Source organism: Gymnogyps californianus, chromosome Z, assembly GCF_018139145.2.
Source record: "Gymnogyps californianus isolate 813 chromosome Z, ASM1813914v2, whole genome shotgun sequence".
Lineage (NCBI taxonomy): Eukaryota > Metazoa > Chordata > Aves > Accipitriformes > Cathartidae > Gymnogyps > Gymnogyps californianus.
Window position 1 is genome coordinate 33,478,105 of NC_059500.1, and position 19,716 is coordinate 33,497,820.

The window sequence follows — 19,716 nt, forward strand, 5'->3', positions numbered from 1 at the left end:
CTCAACCTCTCTTTATTTCCCTATCTTAATATATAAATCTTATTGCCAATTAAGCTAACTGCATGAGAACCCATCAAAAAGCTTCAGAAGTGCTCCAGCTTCCTACATCTAATTACAAATTATGGAATACTAATTTTGGTGTCAATCAATATATGTGCAAGTATGCCTTAGTGACACTCACTGGGGGGCACAGAATATCAATGCTTCTGCTTCATACCCAATGCTTGCTCATGCGTGTGGTCTCCCACTCTCCTGAAAGGAAAAAAACCCAACAACAGACAATGCTGGGATTTATGTCTTAAAATGACAGTAATACTAATTTTAAGTTATAAATATATTCTAATTCATATCTTAATGACTGTTCGGTTGTGGATTGAAAAATCTTTTCATATTCTCTGCCCTGTATTCTTCCACTGATAAGAAACATGGGAATTGGATCCAAAATGCCACTGGGTGCCTACAGGAAGTTAGGAATAGGGGACAAATCTGTTTATATTGCTGCATCATGTGTTTTCATAATTTTGCATGTATTTTATATGAGAATAGTTCCATTTCAACTTATTTCATGGCAGGTATACTTATAACTGAACAAATAACCAGGACTGTTGACTATGAACACCATGAGTTTTGAACCATTGCTGCATATTTCATTTAGTTGAAAAGACCTTTCCTCTCACTTTATGTAAACCAGCTTAATACTGTCAAAGAGATTTTAATGTCTTCGAGACCCATAAATTCTTATAATGTCATAGTGCGTGCAATAATATATAGAGAGCAGAATGCATAATGACATTCCAACCTTTTTAATTCATATTCTCCTTGATCAGCAGTATGTTGTCAGTTAGTTGTATTTGGCAATAGGAAACTCTTAGTTTGACAAGAGTAGTCGTCAAGTCCAAGAGCAGTTGCAACTAATATTGCATTCCCTTGTTATGTTGCAACTTTTTCAAAGAATATTGTTGTTGCTTATATTATAGCACCTAAAAGTGCAGTAGGTATTTTTTCAAACTTTCAAATGGTCAGAAAAATACTCAGTTTCAAACACACCCCCACACAAGGAGTCAACAAATCTTGCAAAATCAGGCTTTTGTCATGGGTCATTTAATGCGTCTGGACGAAGGCACATTTTTTTTCCAGCACACTTAAAGGAACTTCACTTCAATTAGTGGCAGACAAATATCGTTAAACAGTCTTCCCATTGTAAATATATTGGATTTGGATATTAAGGCTTTCCTTTGGTGAGAATTAAGCAAATGCTTTGTCTGCCAGAGCACTACAGAGTACCCCATTGTGTCCGCTTTTCCAGCACATATATCTTTGCACAGCTGATGATGTCCATTTGTTATGAGGCAACAGCTGTCTGACTGGCCCTTCAATGAAACTGCTGTTCCAGGTAGGGACAGCTGGTCTGCCACCAGGTATGGCCAACATAGGGGAGATGATACTCTCCAAAAGGTCACTGCTCTGATGGTATATCTGACTTCTGCCCAATGTAAATGATTTTGTATCATTCCCAGAAAGATGCCAGTTGTCCTCTTTTCAACCAATGATTTAAAGAAAAGAGTGTGCTTGCTACTCATTGGGTGCTGTGTTATTATTTTGTGTTGGATGCCATGCTGTTTTACCAAAGCATCATATTTCTCAGACAATATGCTGCTGAGTTTGGGTGGTGTTATGGAAATGATCCTATTATACTTGGAGTGGAAACCTAACTATACATTTTGGGGAAGTTAATGGTTTCATCACCTTAATATTTGTAACCACGGATATCCATTTTATGGTAAAAACTGTGTTTCAGATAGGTTTCTTTTCAACTAGCTACAGAAAAATGATACCTCTTCTTTTCTTTCCGTGTCCTCCCAAAATGTCTATATGTTGTATGATGTTACATTTCTTATCTTAATTGGCATGCATTTATATATAAATATACAGAACCCTTTGCTTTGTGGTTTGGGGAGTAAAACCATCTCTATGCATAGCATATAAGATCCTTTATGCAACCTATCTATAACAGCATTTTGTTCTCTGGAAAAAAAAAAAAAAATTGATGTCACGTTTAGTCCTGAATTATTTATCCTTTCATCCCCTCCTGGCAGCTGTCACCCTATGTCTGGGGAATGCTCCTGCAAGCCTGGCTGGTCTGGGCTCTACTGCAATGAGACATGTTCCCCAGGATTCTACGGCGAGTCGTGTCAGCAGATCTGCAGCTGCCAAAACGGTGCTGACTGTGATAGTGTGACTGGAAAATGCACCTGTGCCCCTGGATTTAAGGTAAATAAGTCTCACTTTCACAGTCCATTTTTGACTCCACTGCCTTTAGTCAAGTGCCAAATTCTTCAAGATGTCAGAGTGTCCTTTCTCTACCACAGTAAAAGAGAGGTAAGGATATTTAGGTGCCACTGGGTGTGTTATAAGATAAGACCCTGAAAAGGCAAAATTCGTGATTGGTTCTCAGTACTGAAGTGAAGCCATTTTAAGACAGAAAAGTTAGTTGCTTTGTAAGACATTGATAAGAATGAGGGTGTGCTGTTGAGGTGTAAATAAAGGGAGGAACCATAGGTTTCAGTCATTATCTTGTTGCACCAGCTCCTTGTGCTCCATCCAGAGAAACTCTAGACAAAGACATTTGTTTATACAGTTCAGGACAGATTATTCTGTAGCTTTTACACACGTTTGCTGTTACCTGTGCATTGGATGCTAATCTAACTTAGAAAACATTTTACAGTACGGCTGTTTTATAGGAATAATAACTGTGAAAACTTCAGCCAAATGAGTTCTTAAAAATATTTTACATATCCACATTATTTTCCATTAAACTGCTGTCTTACTGTGTTTTGGTTTCATAAAGGACTTCTTTATTACTGAAAATACTGTTCATTGATCTAACCAAGTGCTATTAGCTATGTGCCTTGAGGTCTCACAGCAAGTAATAGAAAACTAGTGCTTACTGTAGACATAAAAAGCATGAAGGACTCCCTCTCCCTTAAATTCAGGATAACTTAATGACAGCGTAGGACAGTCATGGGCTATATGTTTTCTGGCTTTTGTAGCACCTGAGTCAGTCTAGGTCATTTATTAGTTGTATTGTCTGAACCTCTTCAAGTAGTTTTTAGACTCTGTTTTTGTATAATTCAGGGTGCTTCTTGTGGTACTCCTTGTCTTCCGGGGACGTACGGAGTAAACTGTTCGTCTGTGTGCAACTGCAAAAACGAAGCCGTCTGTTCACCAGTAGATGGTTCTTGTGCCTGCAAAGCAGGTAAGTGTCTCTTCAGATTAATTTTCTTCTTCTATAATCATAAAATGGAATTGAGTTTTTGAAGTAGAGGAGAAGAAAGAAACTTAATAAGAAGCAGACCACCTTGAAGGCCATATCACTAGATACTTTATGCTTCTGCTGCTCCGGGAGGTGAAAACTAGGAAAACGTCTGCTCAGAGAAGAGTGCGCGTATCTTGTGTTCATGTTTCCTCGATGCAGTTCTCAGTGGGCTGGATATGTGGCTGGGTGAATTACTAGTGTTTACCCCGAGACGGGCCACCACTTGTCTCTTGTGTCAGTGTTATGGTCTGCTAGAAGGACTACTGGTATGCCATTTATCTGACGTCAGCCTTCCTAGTCAAAATATGTAGCCCTGTTTCCCCTCAGCTGGGTGAGCACCACCTCTGGCTGCCACCCTCGCCCCTCTCAGCATCATAGAGGCACAGACCTCTTCCTGCCAGTTTAGCACTGATGTTGATATCTACTGGCAATTTTTTCTATTCAAATACTCTTTTCCTCAGCAATTCTCTGACAAAACCTTGCCTAACCCACTTCCCAGCCTGTGCCCTCTACTGTTGCCTGCTTCCACAAGAAACTTTCTGAATCTCCCAGTATTAGTGCGAGTGGACTCATGCTCCTTGACCCCCTCTGCCTGGCTCTCTCCTCCCAGCATTAATTTTGATGGTCAGTGTACCTCCACCAGAAACTGTATGTGTCTGCCCACCTCTCTGTCTCCCAGTAGCACATGCCTTTGGCTGGAACAAAGATATCTCAGACATCCTCCAGTGCTGGTTCTGCAGAGATCTTTTCCCATATAAAGGTCTACAGATCCACATGGTGTTCCTGTTCAACCCAAAATACGCTACTGAACTCCACTTAAAGATCTGCTCTTGCAATACATCTGTTCTCTTTTTCACTTCTGCTGTGAGGAAGGGTTTAAAGTCCAGTGTGCCTCAGCTGTGATGCTGGATTGCTGAGAAGAGAGGGGCAGGCTGTTGAATGCTCCCAAGCAAATCCCATGCCCAGTCTGTGTTGTAGACCCTCCCCATCCAAAAAAGTTTTTCTAAAAATACACGAAGGTTGAGAGTGGGGGAGAAGTGTTAGAGTTACCTAGACAAATAGTCACTAAATTTGTTAGGGACTGATACAATTAAATCAGTTGTGTAGTAAATGTGGAGTTTCCAGCTTCTACTCTTGCTGGAGAGAGTGGAGCTGATTTAACTCTGTTAAAGTAGCTAAGTAGCTACTGCTAAGTAACTTAGGTTGTGAGGAGAAAAACTGTTCCTTGAGCCATGCATAATCCTATCTTCTTGTTCATCATGCAGTTTTAGTCATACTATGATGAAAACGGACAGCAGATGGTGAAATTAAACTAAACCCAGATACTTGTCATGTAGATGAAGGAAGTTTATAGATCCTGGAAAGTCACTTGAGAGAAAGTGTCTCAGTTTTCTAGCTAGTATAGTATAACATTTTTTCCTGGAGTGACCCCTAAATTTGAAGTTATCAATCCAGGGCACGAGGCAGCTTCATTTCAATACGTGTGTTTTGCATAGTCTATTGATTAGGCTCAGTGCAGAATTATTTCTCCCTTCGCTTACTGTAAACAAGGTACCAAATTAGAAACTTGGCTTGTGTCATTGCTGATCATAACGTATGACTGGCTCATGCCGTTTCTCTTGTATCCAGTAGATGATCACATTTTTTAAAATCTATTTACATTTCTGTCTATCCAGTGCGCAGTCTGCGAATCATTGCTGTCAGGCATAATCAGTGGTGAATGCTGCATTTTAGAACCATTTTCCATTACATTCTTTTCTGTATTTGGAGAGAAGTACAGAAATCATCTAAAAGGTCTTCTACGTATCCTTGCAGAAATCCAGCTTATGCGCTACTTTTATGTTTTCTCTTTTTTTTCTGTCTAAGATTTCTGTTAAAAGCATATTGCAGAACTCTCTGTATTGAACACTGGTGGAAGAATTATGAAAGCAGCAGCTTAAGTCTAGGGAAAATATTCCTAATTTTTTTTGGGCTATGCCTTAAAACTTTCAGTATATATAGTTTAGTGCTTCTCAGTGAAATTTCAAGGTGTCTCTGTTTTCATTTCAGATCTCCCATCAAGTGCTTTTGTATGTTGGCACCCATCTGCAAACATGTGCTGTGCACAGATGTTGCAAGGTGCCCTTGAGCACCTTTGTTCAAACCCTGACAAGTCCTCAGTTGAAACTGCTGATACTAGCCTGTAGTTAATGTTAGCCCAGTATTGCGCATCTCCGAGAGATGCCACATGCTAGGTGGAGGGAAACATGTCCTCAGAGAGGAACGGGGGAAAACCTGGTTAATATGTCTCTTTAATTCTTATTTTTGGCAGGTTGGCATGGTGTAGATTGCTCAATCAATTGTCCCAGCGGTACCTGGGGACTTGGCTGTAACTTAACTTGCCAGTGTCTTAATGGAGGGGCTTGCAATGCTCTGGATGGAACCTGTACCTGTGCCCCAGGCTGGAGAGGAGAAAAATGCGAACTCACTTGCCAGGTAGTTTAATAATTTCACTGAATTTTGCGCTGTAGGATAATACTGGGCAGGGCGACGCTCCTGTCATTCTTCTGACTTCATGGGGATAAGCCCCTAAGGAGCACTGCACCTGGTAACACATACACGACTGGGTTCAAGATCAGGAACATGCACCAACAATTCTTCTGAAAGAACTCTGCTGTGCAGCACACCAAAGAACACAAAAAATGACTACACAAAATGAAGATGCACAGACGAACACTTTTTCTGCTTTCACACTTTAAAGTTGGACCTCAAACTTTTCACCAGCTCCTTTAGAATTTGTTGAAAAACACAGAACCAAATTTTTCCCTCTCTATCAGCATCAAATGTTATCCAAACTGCTTCTGTAAAACTACTTTAAGTAAAAATGATGAGAGAAAAAATGTACCAAAAATATATTCCACATCAAACAACATAATTTTAATTAAATTAGGTTATATCTGTGGTAAAGTATGAAGAACTTTTATTCCTTCTCAGTCAGACATGAGAAAGCACTCTTACTACCTAGTCCCATGACAGGTCTTTGCCTTTCTATGGGGGCTCTGACTTCCCCTGTCTCCCAGACTTTGAGAACTGCAAAATTAGAAATCATTGTGTTGACAAAGGCACACTCCTCATCAGTTCTGTTCCACCTTGTAATCTGTAGTTTGGGGAAGCCATAAAAATATATAATTTCAAAATTTTAAAAATGGTAAAATTCAAAACTGTTTTATTATGTAACTTTTGGTTTCAATTACATTTCATACACAAAAAATGAAATATTTTATGAAAAATGGGGTTTTCCAGAGTCCATCTTTTCCAGTGATGGACTTCAATTTTCCAGGAAATTTTTAACAAACTTCATTTTTTTAATAAACTTCTCTCTGCTCTCCTTTTCCTGTCCACTGTCTTTTCTTCACTTTTGCAATACTATCTGCATAGCAGGTTGTTGGTTTAATATAATTGTAAAGGAATCACCTGAACTGAACATAAACCTTGTAAATTCCCTTCCCATATCCCATTCCAGCTTCTGTCGGTTTGGACTAGCTCTGCTGAGCAGTAACATGATAGAGTAGCTGAAATACGTCGTAAAACTTGGAAACCACACCTCTGTTTTGAATGAAAATTTGTTCTGTTGAACTGCTCTCAGAATACTCAGAAGTGATTTTTTGGGGGTTGTTTTTGGTTTTAAGATGAGGTATAGCATACACTGATACAGTGAGTAAAGTGGCAAACAAATTCTAAAATATTCTGGAAAGCTGATTAGAGTACCATCTGTGCACGTTTATGCAGTGTTTCCAACCTTGCATCTCCATCAGAAGACTCATTTTTCTTTTTTCTAAAGCAGCTTTGTTTATCACTTAGTGTCTGATTCCGAAGGATAATGAGATCTCCCAAGCTCCATTAGCTCTTCCAAAACTGACTTACTAAAAAAGATAGGTATTGTTTCATGGCATTTGCTTCACTGTTCCAAATTTAGCAAAATAATGCTTAAAAGCATTTCTATATCAGATAATTTAGCATGCCCATGCTCATTGTCTTGCTCTCTCTCTCTCTCTCTCTCTGTGTCAAATGATGTCCATAAGCATTTACATATTTCAAATGCATATTCTGCCTCAAAATTCCAGAGCAGGAGAACAAACAGAAAACTAATTCAGATGTGTCCAGTGTTGCCTGAAATTTTTTTGTTGTTTGAGCAGAGAGTTTATTTAAATCAATGTATTTCAATTTGTTTCAATAACTTCAGAAAATTAATATCACTGCCCAGATTGTTACTCAAGATTTGACTGAAGTTTGGACTTGAGTCCAAATACATAGCAGACTAAAAATACCGCTTTTCAACAACATATTTGAGGATTTCCTGTCTTTCCAAATCTGATTATGTGCAAAAGAAATGCTTGATCTTTTCTTTTTCTCTATATAAAAATGTATTGTTGAGATGAGCAAAAGGCTCCTTATACTCAAGTAATGTAAGATTTTGTTCTACTTTAGACTTGAAAGACTGGGAATTGAATAGCTAAATCCTGTGGAACTCAGTAGAAATGTAGGCATGAACATCAAAGAACAGCAGATGAATTTTCATATAGGTTTTATTCTGATTTTTAATGTGACTGAGACCAATTTTTAGCCTTGAATTTAAATGATTGGGTTTTAAACTTGACATGTTTTTTCTTTTTTTGCCTTTGCTGTGGGTAACCCCAGAAGTATTACCTTAAATTATACTGGCTTTTTTCCACATTTTTTAATTTGGTTTTGACACTTTTTCTTTAAGATCAATTTACTGTTGTACTTTGCCTTGTTTTGAGAATGCAGTTGTAAAGATTCTGCTCTTTTCAGTTTCTCAGACTGTTTTTGTATGGAATTACCCCCAAATGTGTATGCCACCTTCTATGGAAGAAGCAGAAAGGCAAATTAAAATGTTTAGATGTAGTTCCATGAAAATCAGTTGTGCTCTTTTGGCACAGCTGAATACACCAAGAGGGGTGTTCAACTTGTAACTTTAATCTCTCTTGTTGGTTCAAAAAATGTTGCATAGCCAAAAAATAATATTATTTTGTGTACTGTCTCATAGCCACAGAGCTTCTCTTTTTAACAGAGTATATGCTATAGTGCAGAGGGAAGGATTTTTAATGAAAAGAAAGTGATACAGTTTGTGTTGTTTATGCAATAACCTTTACACTGAAGATATATTTTAACCTAATGTTTGACTACTCTTTTTTAGAAATTGTGGCATTATGTGGTATCCTTTTTGACTAATACGTAGTGAGCTCAGGGTCTGAGGCAGAAAGGAGACTGAATTGCTTTCCCATCAAGGGAACCCCAGGTCCTAGAGTAGGAACTCAGCTGTAAGGGAAATTAGAGGGACAGTACAAGAAAGCTTTCATTGCAGCCTCTGCTAGTGTAGGTTACTGTGTTCTGAATCACCGTCTCCAGGTCCATTAGTCTGGGATTTTTCAAGAGAATGTAATTAATTCTTTATCTTCCCCGCTTAAATGAAAGAATGAAAACATAGGATGCTAAAATGTTCCAAAAGCCAGAAGCGTTTTATATTAAGAAGGCAGATTACGTATTCAGGAGAGATCTGTGGTTGCTTTTTGAGGCAGGACTGACCAGAACTTGTTCTCCTCTAACTCCCAGTTGTCGTCATCTCTGGGTTGTTTTTTTTTGTTGCCACAGGACGGCACATATGGTATGGATTGTGCTGAACGCTGTGACTGCAGCCATGCGGACGGTTGTCATCCCACCACGGGTTACTGTCGCTGTCTACCGGGATGGTCAGGTACAAAAGAGACTGTCATGAAGGACAATGAGAGTTTCCACTATGGCGAGACTTGGTCTTGCCTTTTGGTTTTGTGGGTAGAGGAGGAGGATGTGGGGTTGGAAGGAGGAAAGGGCCAGTTCTGTGGCTGCTGTGTCCCTTCTGTGATTCACAGGTGTGGAAACTTTGTTGAGAGTGGGATCTGCAGAAAACTGGGAATAGAAGGGGGAATCTTAAAAACTTGGGCGCCTCCACAGTATGATTCCTTATGAAAGTGGTGAATAACTGTAAATATTCAAGGTTGTGCTGGCAGCTTTGGTAGGTAAAGCATCCCATCCAGGAACTCAGAAAGCTTTGCTGAGGCAGCCAGAAAGAGGATAAATCATGCAGAAGCTGTGCTGCCATTTGAGTTTCTCAAATTTTTCAAAAAAAATTAAGTTTCTCTGCACGTATTTTGTTCTGTATGAAAATTGTTGCACTTTTTCCACAAAGTTTCTCCAGCATTTTCATTGTGGTTTTAAGAACTATATATATTTAATTATTCATCAAAATTTGTGTTTGACACTGTTGTTGCACTCTCTTGCTTGTGGAAAGCAAGATTTTTTGAAAACATGATGAAACTATGCAGAAGGGCAAGCTATCATGAAGTGTTCCCTTTATCTCTAGGAGGTAGTTTTAGTTCTCACATAGATTTCTAAGCTTTAAGTGTTGGGAAAACTCTGCCATCTTCAATAAGGATTAATTGACACTATAAGTTTGCCCCTCTCAGAGCATTCTGGACTTTGTGTCTCACTGTCATACTGTAGTGTTGCAAGGGTCAGATTTCATGTCACCCGTCCTTCCGTTTAATAATGAGAAGTCAGCATGAAAAACACACCTTAAATGAACAAAGCATGTTTCGGCTGTGAAAAGAAAGGAGGTTTTTTTGTGATTTCAGAAATACTAGAATTATTTATTATCCACTCACTAATTTATAAGTTAATATTTTTCCTAATTGACTTGCAGGTTCATGATACAATTGTTTTCTTTTTTCTCTGGTGCTTCCAGACATAGTAGATGGAGGTGAGCAGACAATCTGCAGCAAGTCATTTATTTGACAAGTTTAGCAAATCATTGAGCTCACAAAAGTTTGTGTAGAGCTTATGACTTCCTCAGATACTGTCTTTACTGAGTTTTTTCCCAAACTTTGATTTTTATATGCTTTTTTTTCCTAACTCTGTAGATGGATCACAGGCATTTTGTTCAAAGTACATAATGCTCTGTGTCTGCAGTTCAGGTTGATTAGTTGTAGTTCATTACAGCTTATCTGGTGTTTTTTCTACTTTCTGTTCAGATGAACATGACTCTTATGATTATTGGGAGGTAGGAAGTGGAAATCTGTAGGGGATACAGACATGGGCAGGAAGGACTCCTGCTTTGCTTTAGAAGACCAAACCCATTTATTATTTGTGCAGTTTGTCTGTATATTAAACTTCTGCCAAGTTCTTTGAGAAAGCCGGTCTCACCGTTTGGTCTCCCTGTTGTCACCCTTTTCAGTGTGAAAGAGAGAGGTTTCCAGAGCCAGCACTCACCTAACTGAGCCAGGAGTTTGTTGGTTTTATTCTCTTCCCACAAGCTGCCGTGTGAGTTACCATCAGCCACTCAGATAACTCTGGGAAATTACTACCTGTCGTGGTTTAATCCCAGCCAGCAGCAACTAAAACATCAGCGTGTTATCAACAGTATTCTCACACTAAATCCAAAACACAGCACTATACCAGCTACTAAGAAGAAAATTAACTCTATCCCAGCCGAAACCAGGACACTACCACGAGAGTGCAAAAATAATAAGTCACTTGAGTGAATGATGAAAAAATACTATTAGCATTATGCCATCTGTTACTATTTTGTGAGACACTACTTTGTGTTTGTGTTTATTTTGTTATGTTAATGGCCTTTGATGACTGTTCTTACTTTCAGGTAGTTTCAGATAATTGTGTGTGTGTGTTTGAACGCGCTTTCTCAAACTTATATTTGGGTCTGCTCAAAATATGACTTCTTAAATGAATAAATTTATTAAGCAAAGAATATGCACATTAAAAACATGTGAACAGTTGCTGATCTTGAGCAACTATGGTGGAGGCAGTTAGAGCTGTTCACAAGTTCCAGAGGTACTGCTCAAAATATATCTTGTGAGTTTTCTAAAACTGAGACAAATCCTCAGAGACCACAAGTATGTTAATGAATGAAGCCAGATTAAAATAGGTAGTTTTGAAAAGCCATACTAAAAATCTAGCAACTTTTTGTAACAGGTTATAAAAATTACCTAGCCAGTGTCATATAACTAACCTGGGATGTGACAAAGGCTTTAAGCATAGCACAAACCTTGACTGTGCTTGAACTCAGGTATTGAAAAGTAGACAGTATTTTTGCCTTTAGTGAAATCTTATTTCGTCTTCATATTTAGAAAGGAAAAAGATTTCACTAGAAAGAGACTTCATGCGTGATCATGGATAAAATTGAGTGTCTTTCGCTGGATGATGTCATCACAACAGCGTGTGTAACAGACTAGTTTCAACACGTTGGTGATGTCTAGACACACAATATGACATAAACGGCATAGTTTGCTTTATACCCAGTGTCTGGAAAAATCCTCCTCCCACACTTCACATGTCAGAGCAATACCCATGAGGAATCTGGTCTTTGTGTAGATACTTATATTTAGAATGAATAAAAAAAGGAGAGAATACTTTAGAAACAGGTTCTCAAATAGCTGTACTGTAATGTTACATTGCAGAGATAGCATTAGATTGTAGGATTAAGAAGGGAGGTTGTATACATATTTGTATGCATAATAGGTGGAGAAGCAGATGGAGGATTTGGGAAAATATAGTAAGGTACTAAAATGCAACAAATTATGTTAGAATAGCTTAGATTTTTTCTGTTAGATTTGTTAAAGTAACCATCAGACTTACTATTTTTTGGTGCTTAGTATTATCTACCAAAAAAAAGAAAGAGAGGGAGAAACTGATTTTGGATCAGTCTAATGCCTGTCTAACCCAAATGAAGGATTTAGTTGTTTAAAAACCATTGGGAGGGTGGTGTTAAAAAATAAATACATTTGAAGAAGCTTAAAAATGTGAACTTGTGAGTCTTTTTTCTTCTTCAACAAGAATAAATTGATGAATCCAAGGTGGACTTCCCCAAATGTTTTGATGCCACCAAAATTATATAAAGTTTCCGAAAAGATATTTTAAATGTAATATTTTTCTCAGCCCTGTGAACAGAGCAGTTGTCTACACTTCCCCCAGGGAATTTCATCAGAGGGAATAGTTTATATAACTTTGCAGAAATAAAGGAAGGGTGGAAGATTTTTCCCTTGCTGGATGACACAGTTGTACCATAACACTGGGGAACAGGAAACACGCTGCACGGGGAGGGGGGGGTCACTGGCCTCGTATGGTGCACGCTCCCTCGGGTAGTGAGGGAGCTCTGAGCTGCTGAAGTGGGCACAAGTGCTATTGTCGTGTACCAAAGGGCAGCCTGGCTAACATGCTGCCCTTTACTTTAGTCTTAAGATATAGCTGCAGCTGAGCATTGGGTCAACAATAAGATGCTATATGGTTTAGTTTATTTAAGTAGTTTTTTCTTTGTTTTTGAACATGCCCAATGTATTATCTTTTGCTTCTTAGGCCCTAGTTATGAACGAAAGTGTAAGTTCGGTTATTGACTATTGCGTTGTCATAAGCTGTTATAAAACTCAAGAAATAACTTAAATTAGTTTTAATTAGGTTCTGTTTTAATTTAGGGTTTCTGTTTTTAATTTAGGTTCTGTTGCCTAGGAGGATACTTAAATTTCTCATCCTAAACAAAAGTGACTTCGTTGATAGGACTTGTGTTAGAAATCCTACCCTCTCTGTAGTTTACACCAAGCACTCCCTATACAGCAGCTTAATTCTGCTTAGAAAAGCACGAGTTAAGGGTGATGTTTTTTTCCTGGCAATCTGACCATTCCATCACGTTCCAGGAGCCACATGACAGGATGGCACAAACAAGAAACATCTGCCCACGCAGAGGATGATGTCTGCCCCAAATGCTCTCGTCCCTTGACATTTTCACTGTATCTTATAAATAACTTTTCTTCATTTGGAGGAAGCGCAAGAACTAGACAGTGGAAAAGAGTAAGAACCATTAAAATAGAAAGCAGAAGAAACATGCAGAAAATGTACTTCCCCAATAGGTAATGATAATTAATTCTCCTAATAATTTATACCAAAACTTTAAGTTAACTACCATTAAAGAGCCACCTCTACCGCTTCTCTCAATGACCACAATCCAGCAGGCACCACAGTAACTGTTAATTTCATCCCTTAATCTTATCTGTTCTGCAAGCAGCTGTCAAAATACAATTTTTCCAACTTGCCCAAAAGATTAGCAAATTCATACTCCTGCAAAATGAGATTTTGCATTAAAGCATTGTAAAAAGGGCAAAAGTTTTTCTCCAGACAGTTTGTTTATTACTTTATTACAGTCATGTGGGTGTTACTGATAACACACTACTGTTGTGCTTTCTTGGGTGCAGTTCTGCTGGACCTTTCTGTTTGTGAAGAAATGTCATGTCATACTGATACGACATTTGTTATTTTTAAAATCAATTTAAAGGTTATGCGGTGCCAGGGATTACGAAATACCACTAGTCTGCTATCTGTACCAAAACAACAGCATTGGTTTATGGAAAAGACAGATGCAGTAATATCAGCCTGCATTTTACCAGCGTGCATAGTATTCATCCATATGCTACAGCAGATAGGGTGTTGGTGACTTTTTGCTGCGCTGGACACCTGCTGACACTAGTCAGATTGCCCATCACCAGATGTGTTGTTTCTGTGAGGAAGTGCTGTGTCTTTCCATGTGCTCCTGACATCATTTCTAAGAGGCACATTTGTTACTGGATTATAACAGGGAGGACTGTCATCTGACCCCCGCCCCACTGATGCAAATAATCAGGTCCCCTGGGAAGCAAGAACTAGCACTCTCCCTTGCTCCTTAGCTTTTAATGTGTATGCATTTTTTACCCCTCCTGCACAGAAGAAACAAGACATAAAATACTACTGTCATGGGTCTCCCTCACCTTAAGACTGAGAAACAAGCTGCTGTTGGAATGGCATGTGTGGTGTTGGTGCCCCCGGGCAGCCAAGCTGAGAACCTCTTGCAAGAACATGGGTTTTCCTCCACCTTGGCCAATTTTCCCTGGGCTCCTGAAGCACGAGGTCCCATTGTGATGATATTCAGTGTGCTGCGAAATGAAATCGTATGAGGGCACTGTGTCATGATAAATGGTGTATTTACTTTCCAAACTTAGTGAGACTAATTCTTCAGTAAGAGGTTTGGCCTACCCTACGTCTGGACTTCACTGTGTCTGTATCTCTATTGCCTATGCGTTGTGGTGGGTCTTTATGTGGGAGAAATACCACTCTTTTAGAAGAACTTTAAATCAGTAGATTAAGTACATTTATTTTCTACCTATCAAGAAGATAAGAAAAGGAGTAGTAGTATTTTCTTGTGGCTACCTAAAATGTGGTAGATGAAAAGAACACCACTGGTGTGGATAACAGTATGTAGCAACAGTGTGGCCTTCAGAAAGATACCGGGGATATCTCAAAAGTGATTCTTCCACTAAAATCTGCAGATACTGATGTTTGCCTTCAAACTCTGATACAGCGCTGTTTTTGTTGACAAGCTTTTGTAGCTGGCTTCCTACCAAAACTCACAGGCACAAACTCTCCTGCCGCTGCAGTGAAGAAGCAGCAGTCTGAACTTCTAGAGAAAAATCTTTGATCCTTTCATTAGCTCCTTAATTTGAGACACTTTTATTTAGTCTTCTGGCTATCTCCAGCTAGGGAGCAAGGTACTTCTCTTCCCTTAAAGACACTGAGGGTACATCTAAATAGTGCCTATGAAGTTTTTCACCACTGCCTTGTGCTGTTTCTCCCCTTTCTTTGGGCTGCTTATCCATCATTTGACAGAGAAGTAGGGAAGCAATTCTCACCATCAGAAGTCTCAGCTTCCTTGAACAGAAGTGATTTAGTGTTTGTTTCTCTCAAATATGAAGGGTGAGACCTTGGACCATAATGGAGATGTATCATTAGCTTTAATGACACCAAGATTTCCCCAAGTTTTGAGGGCTTGATCCTTCTCTTATTTAGGCTGTTGTATATCCAGTTTAGCTCTGATGTTTGGGAAGTACACCAATATACAAATAGGTTTTAGTTCTGAGAGACCATACTGGAAAGTTCCATGTGTTGTGAAGATAAATTGTATAGCAAATACACGTTCTTTATGAAAAAAATAATTCTTTTTAAAGTTTGGATAACTTTTTGTCAGACTAATGGAAACATAATAAGCTGGAAAATAGCACTTAGTCCAATAATAAATTTGCCTGGGAAGATAGTAAGAAATAATTGGTAGATTTTTTCCCCTTTGGATGCTAAAACAAATTAGCTCTCTGTTGGTCTGACTTGGATGGATCATTGAGTCTCAACTTAAAAATATAGCATAGGGAGTATGTAAACACTCTGCTAGCATGGGCAGAACACTGGTATCCATAAAGAATTATTTACTTCATTCATGCAATTACGAATGCTGGGGGAATGCTGATTTAGATGTGAGGCCCCCAGCATAAAGCACTGGGCATTAAATGCACGAGCATTTCTTCAGAGCAGCTTAGCTGAAGTTTATCATGACCATTCAGCTATTGCCTAGCAACTTGTGAAGGCCATCAAAGAGCTCTTTGTCCATAGCTCTGGCAAAAACATTTCCTTGCAGATATCCTTATCAGTATCAAAATCAACATGCAAACTTATCAAAAACAATTTTATTGCATAAGACATTAATACTTGCTTGAAATTGTGGCAATCATAAGCCAGTCACTGTTGATACCATTGTAAAAGCTGAGTCTAATCTTGCTTTGTAAGTTCTAGTAAAAATGTTTCTTTTTCCTCACTAATTTCTAGCTTTTCTATAAAAGCATAGCCTTCTTTGCTGAAATTTCATATAAAGCATCAGAGTCTGGAAAATTCTTTTTTTTTAAATTTTTTAATCCTTTTAATATTTCTAACCTATTCTTTCTCAAAAATACACATATTTGATTTTTACAGCTATAAGATGTGAAACTCTGTTTCTCATTTTTAAGTGCCTTGTGAACTTACCTAAATAACAGTGAGTGAGATTTAAAGCTATTTTCTTAAGTAGAGATGCAATAAATCAGTAAATGAATTTGTATTTCTGCTTTGCTACATTCATTCTTGACACACACACAGGAGTGAAATTGATTTTGCTTATGATCAATAGTAAATATAATAAAATTCTTTCTGTAGTGAAACAGAAGTAATATTCAGCACTCTTTCAGTATGTTATATTGTCATAATTATTATTCAGTGATGTTTAGGATACACTGTTTCTTTGTTAAGTAGAGGATATCATTCTTCACCAGACTACCTCCTCCTAAGGGGTGAAAGTGGGAAAGAAAAGGTAATTTTTTCAGTTTCCCTAATGGATAATTTTCCCTGATGTGTACTGGAGGAACTTTTTCCTTTTTAATTTTTAATGGTAGTTGTTGACTCTTTTAAGTATCGTGGCTCTATGCAGCATGGGGCCCATTGTCTTTTCTATCCCAGTATGCCTAGTATCACCCTTTGACACCATGCTGTCATAAAGCATCCTCTGTGCACAGATCAAGACGATATAATTGAGCCTGGTGTTATTGTATGTCACTGGTCTACATAATCTCAGATAATGCACTATGGTAACTCTTGGCAACCACGGACTTGTTAATAGTGACCATTGTATACTGAACACCACTGAAACCCATTAAGACTCCGTGAAAAATGTCTTTTCTTCAGCAGGGTTCACTGAGTGAAGCTATGTATGATATGACAGATAACACTCACATGAACAGAATGCCAGGCTGAATTCTGAAATGCTCTGCATGTGTCTGCTTGTGCTTTCACAGACTTATAAACCTGAGTTTTCAAATTTGGGAACCTCAAGCAGAGCACTCTTACGCATCTGAAATACGTGGTCTTGTTTCTAAAAAAAATGCTGTGATCTCATCCTGCTCATGTGCATCAGCATCTCTCAAAATCAAACCACACTCTTTTACCTATTTATCCGCAAATAAGGAGTTAATGAAAAAGTTGACTCAGGCTACTGAGAAGCAAGTCTACAACTGCCTCTCAAATGTAGATGAATATAGGAGAATGACATTGCCCATGCAGGCAAAAATGAAAAAGTAATGATATGAGAAGCCTTTCATTTTTTGACAACAGATTTGTTTTAGGTCAGTATTAACCAATGATCATTGTACAGTTAGGGCTTTTCGGTGGCCTGTGTACTGTCTACTGCTGGTTAGCATCTGGATTCTAAAAGGCAAGTGTTTTCTCTCTTGCTGGCATTAGTTAGTGCAGTCTGTTGAACCACATATTTGATTATTCAATCTGTTGATTGTCTTGCAGAGAAACAAACAATTTGAGAGTCTGGAGTTTCACCTTCTCTCTAATTAGAGAGTTAGTCTTTGGATATAGGCAGCTTTACAAGCTGTGGGGGTTGAGGAGTCACCTCTGAGTCCGGTCTATCAGTAAACAGTGTAATTATTTTTCAGTATTGTTACGAACAGTAGATTTTGCTCTTCAAAGTTAAAAGATTTTTTTCTTGTCACATGTGAAACTGTTTTGCTTTTTTAGGACTCTGGCAGCCAGTGAACCTGTGGCATATTTTGCTGGAAATACTTACAAAGCAAGACATGCTTGTGGTTGGATTCAATCCACTTTTCCCTTAGCGAAGGGCTTCATTCAGTAGAGGCGCTACAATAATACTTAATTGTTAACGCAAAGTACTGTAGACACAATACGGTCTGAGTTCCACAGTGGTGCCTGCTGGCATTTAACATGCAGCATGCTTTTTAAAAGCGGATAGTGGAAAAAACAAACAGGAAAGTTATACTTAATGTTGCTGCATTGCAAAGAAAAAAAACATCCCATGATTGGATTATTATAATTAGTGGTTTGTATTATGATTTATGTATAGGGGTTCAGGTTGCGGCCATTTTATAATCAATTTTATGCCAAAAATGGTTAGACAAAGCACTGACTGACCAGCATCCTTAACACTGTTGCAGCTAAGCATTTTGGAATGCTCACATGGTGTGTTTGGAAACCCTTTGTGTGCACTACATTTTTCCATTTGGTATGAGGCTGAGCAGTAATCAGCTCACCACTAATTAGAAATCATTCTGTGTCCCACACCCCATTATTACACAAAATCATGTCAGACCTTAAGAATTTTTACATTCAGAAGGAAAAGTTTCTGCAATACCTTTTGTCATGTATTTCCCTAACATAAAATTTGAAAGTAAGCTTTTGCTGTTTTGAAACAGCCATTATGGAGGAAGCAAAAGCCATTATTTTGCTGCATTCGAATTAGTTTCTACTTTCAGTTCTCTTTATTGATACCAATGGTGAAAGTGAGAGGAATAAAAGACCTTTTTAAATTTTTATATGTATAAAGGTCTTGGAAAATTATGGAACTCTTTATACTACTGAGAGGTTTGCATTCATCTTTGTAGATCTTAAAGTATTGGCGGGCAGGAAGCCTGGAAGTAGCATCCCATGGAGCTTTTATGTTCCATGTAAATCTGCAGAAGTGCTTTCCTGTTACAGAACTTAGGATCAGCCCTTAAGTACATCTCATCAAAACTGGAATATGAAAGAAGTTCACTGTTCTGGGGGAAAGCAGGAGCAGAGATGCAAGTTTACCTTGTTCTATTTTCCTGATGTTAGTGATATTTTCATAAACAGGTTTTGTGAGCTGTGTTTTAAAAATGAGTCCTCTGAGGACCAAAGGTTTAAACTAACTATGCCTAAGAGTTCTTTACAAAGGCTAACAGTTTTGTTTATTTATGGTTGCAGGCATTCACTGTGACAGTGTGTGCGCTGAGGGACAGTGGGGTCCAAATTGCTCGTTGTCTTGTTACTGCAAAAATGGAGCATCCTGCTCTCCAGATGACGGAATCTGTGAGTGTGCGCCAGGATACAGAGGCACCACTTGTCAGAGAAGTAAGGACAAAATAAATGCTTTAAAATCTCTGTTTCTCCATCCCTTACCTGACATTTTGTCAAAATGTATGAATATACAGGAATAAGTGTTACCTGAAATTAACAAATGTTTCCAACTAGTAGTGTTCTTCTTGTTACGGTACAACTTTACTTTTATTCACTGTCTGTGCCATGACGTTGTTATACACATGACTTTCTAAGAAACAAATTTAGTAGGGGATTCCATTCTAAAGGCAAACATTTCCAAATGTGATTGACGAACATTAATTGTGTAATACGTATTTTGGTAGGTAAATAAAACATGCTTGAGTTTCAGAAGCTAGAAAACTTAGCTTCCCATTGAGTCTGGTAGGAATCATTGGCTTAAATACTGCTTTTTTTTAACACTTATTTTGAAGCAGTAAAGAATGGCCAGTGGCATCAGGCCTCACAGTAAGTAGAGGATATCATAGGTACCCATAGTTGCATTTGAAAAATTTGTCTCTGTAAAATTTAAATGTTACAAGAAGAGAGATACAGATGAACTGAGGCAAATCATACCAGAAACAGGGAGGCGAATACAAGAAGTGTGCAAA

At 38.3% G+C, this 19,716-nt stretch overlaps 1 protein-coding gene across 1 annotated transcript in view; it reads left to right on the forward strand.

The window, feature by feature from the left end:
* MEGF10 (multiple EGF like domains 10) overlaps positions 1-19,716 on the forward strand; it is a 107,285-nt gene that overhangs the window by 65,953 nt on the left and 21,616 nt on the right. The window contains exons 10-14 of the mRNA XM_050913103.1: positions 2,097-2,271; positions 3,136-3,256; positions 5,628-5,791; positions 8,969-9,071; positions 18,995-19,141. Of these exons, the coding sequence (XP_050769060.1) occupies positions 2,097-2,271; positions 3,136-3,256; positions 5,628-5,791; positions 8,969-9,071; positions 18,995-19,141 (710 nt within the window). The remainder of the gene's footprint in view (positions 1-2,096; positions 2,272-3,135; positions 3,257-5,627; positions 5,792-8,968; positions 9,072-18,994; positions 19,142-19,716) is intronic.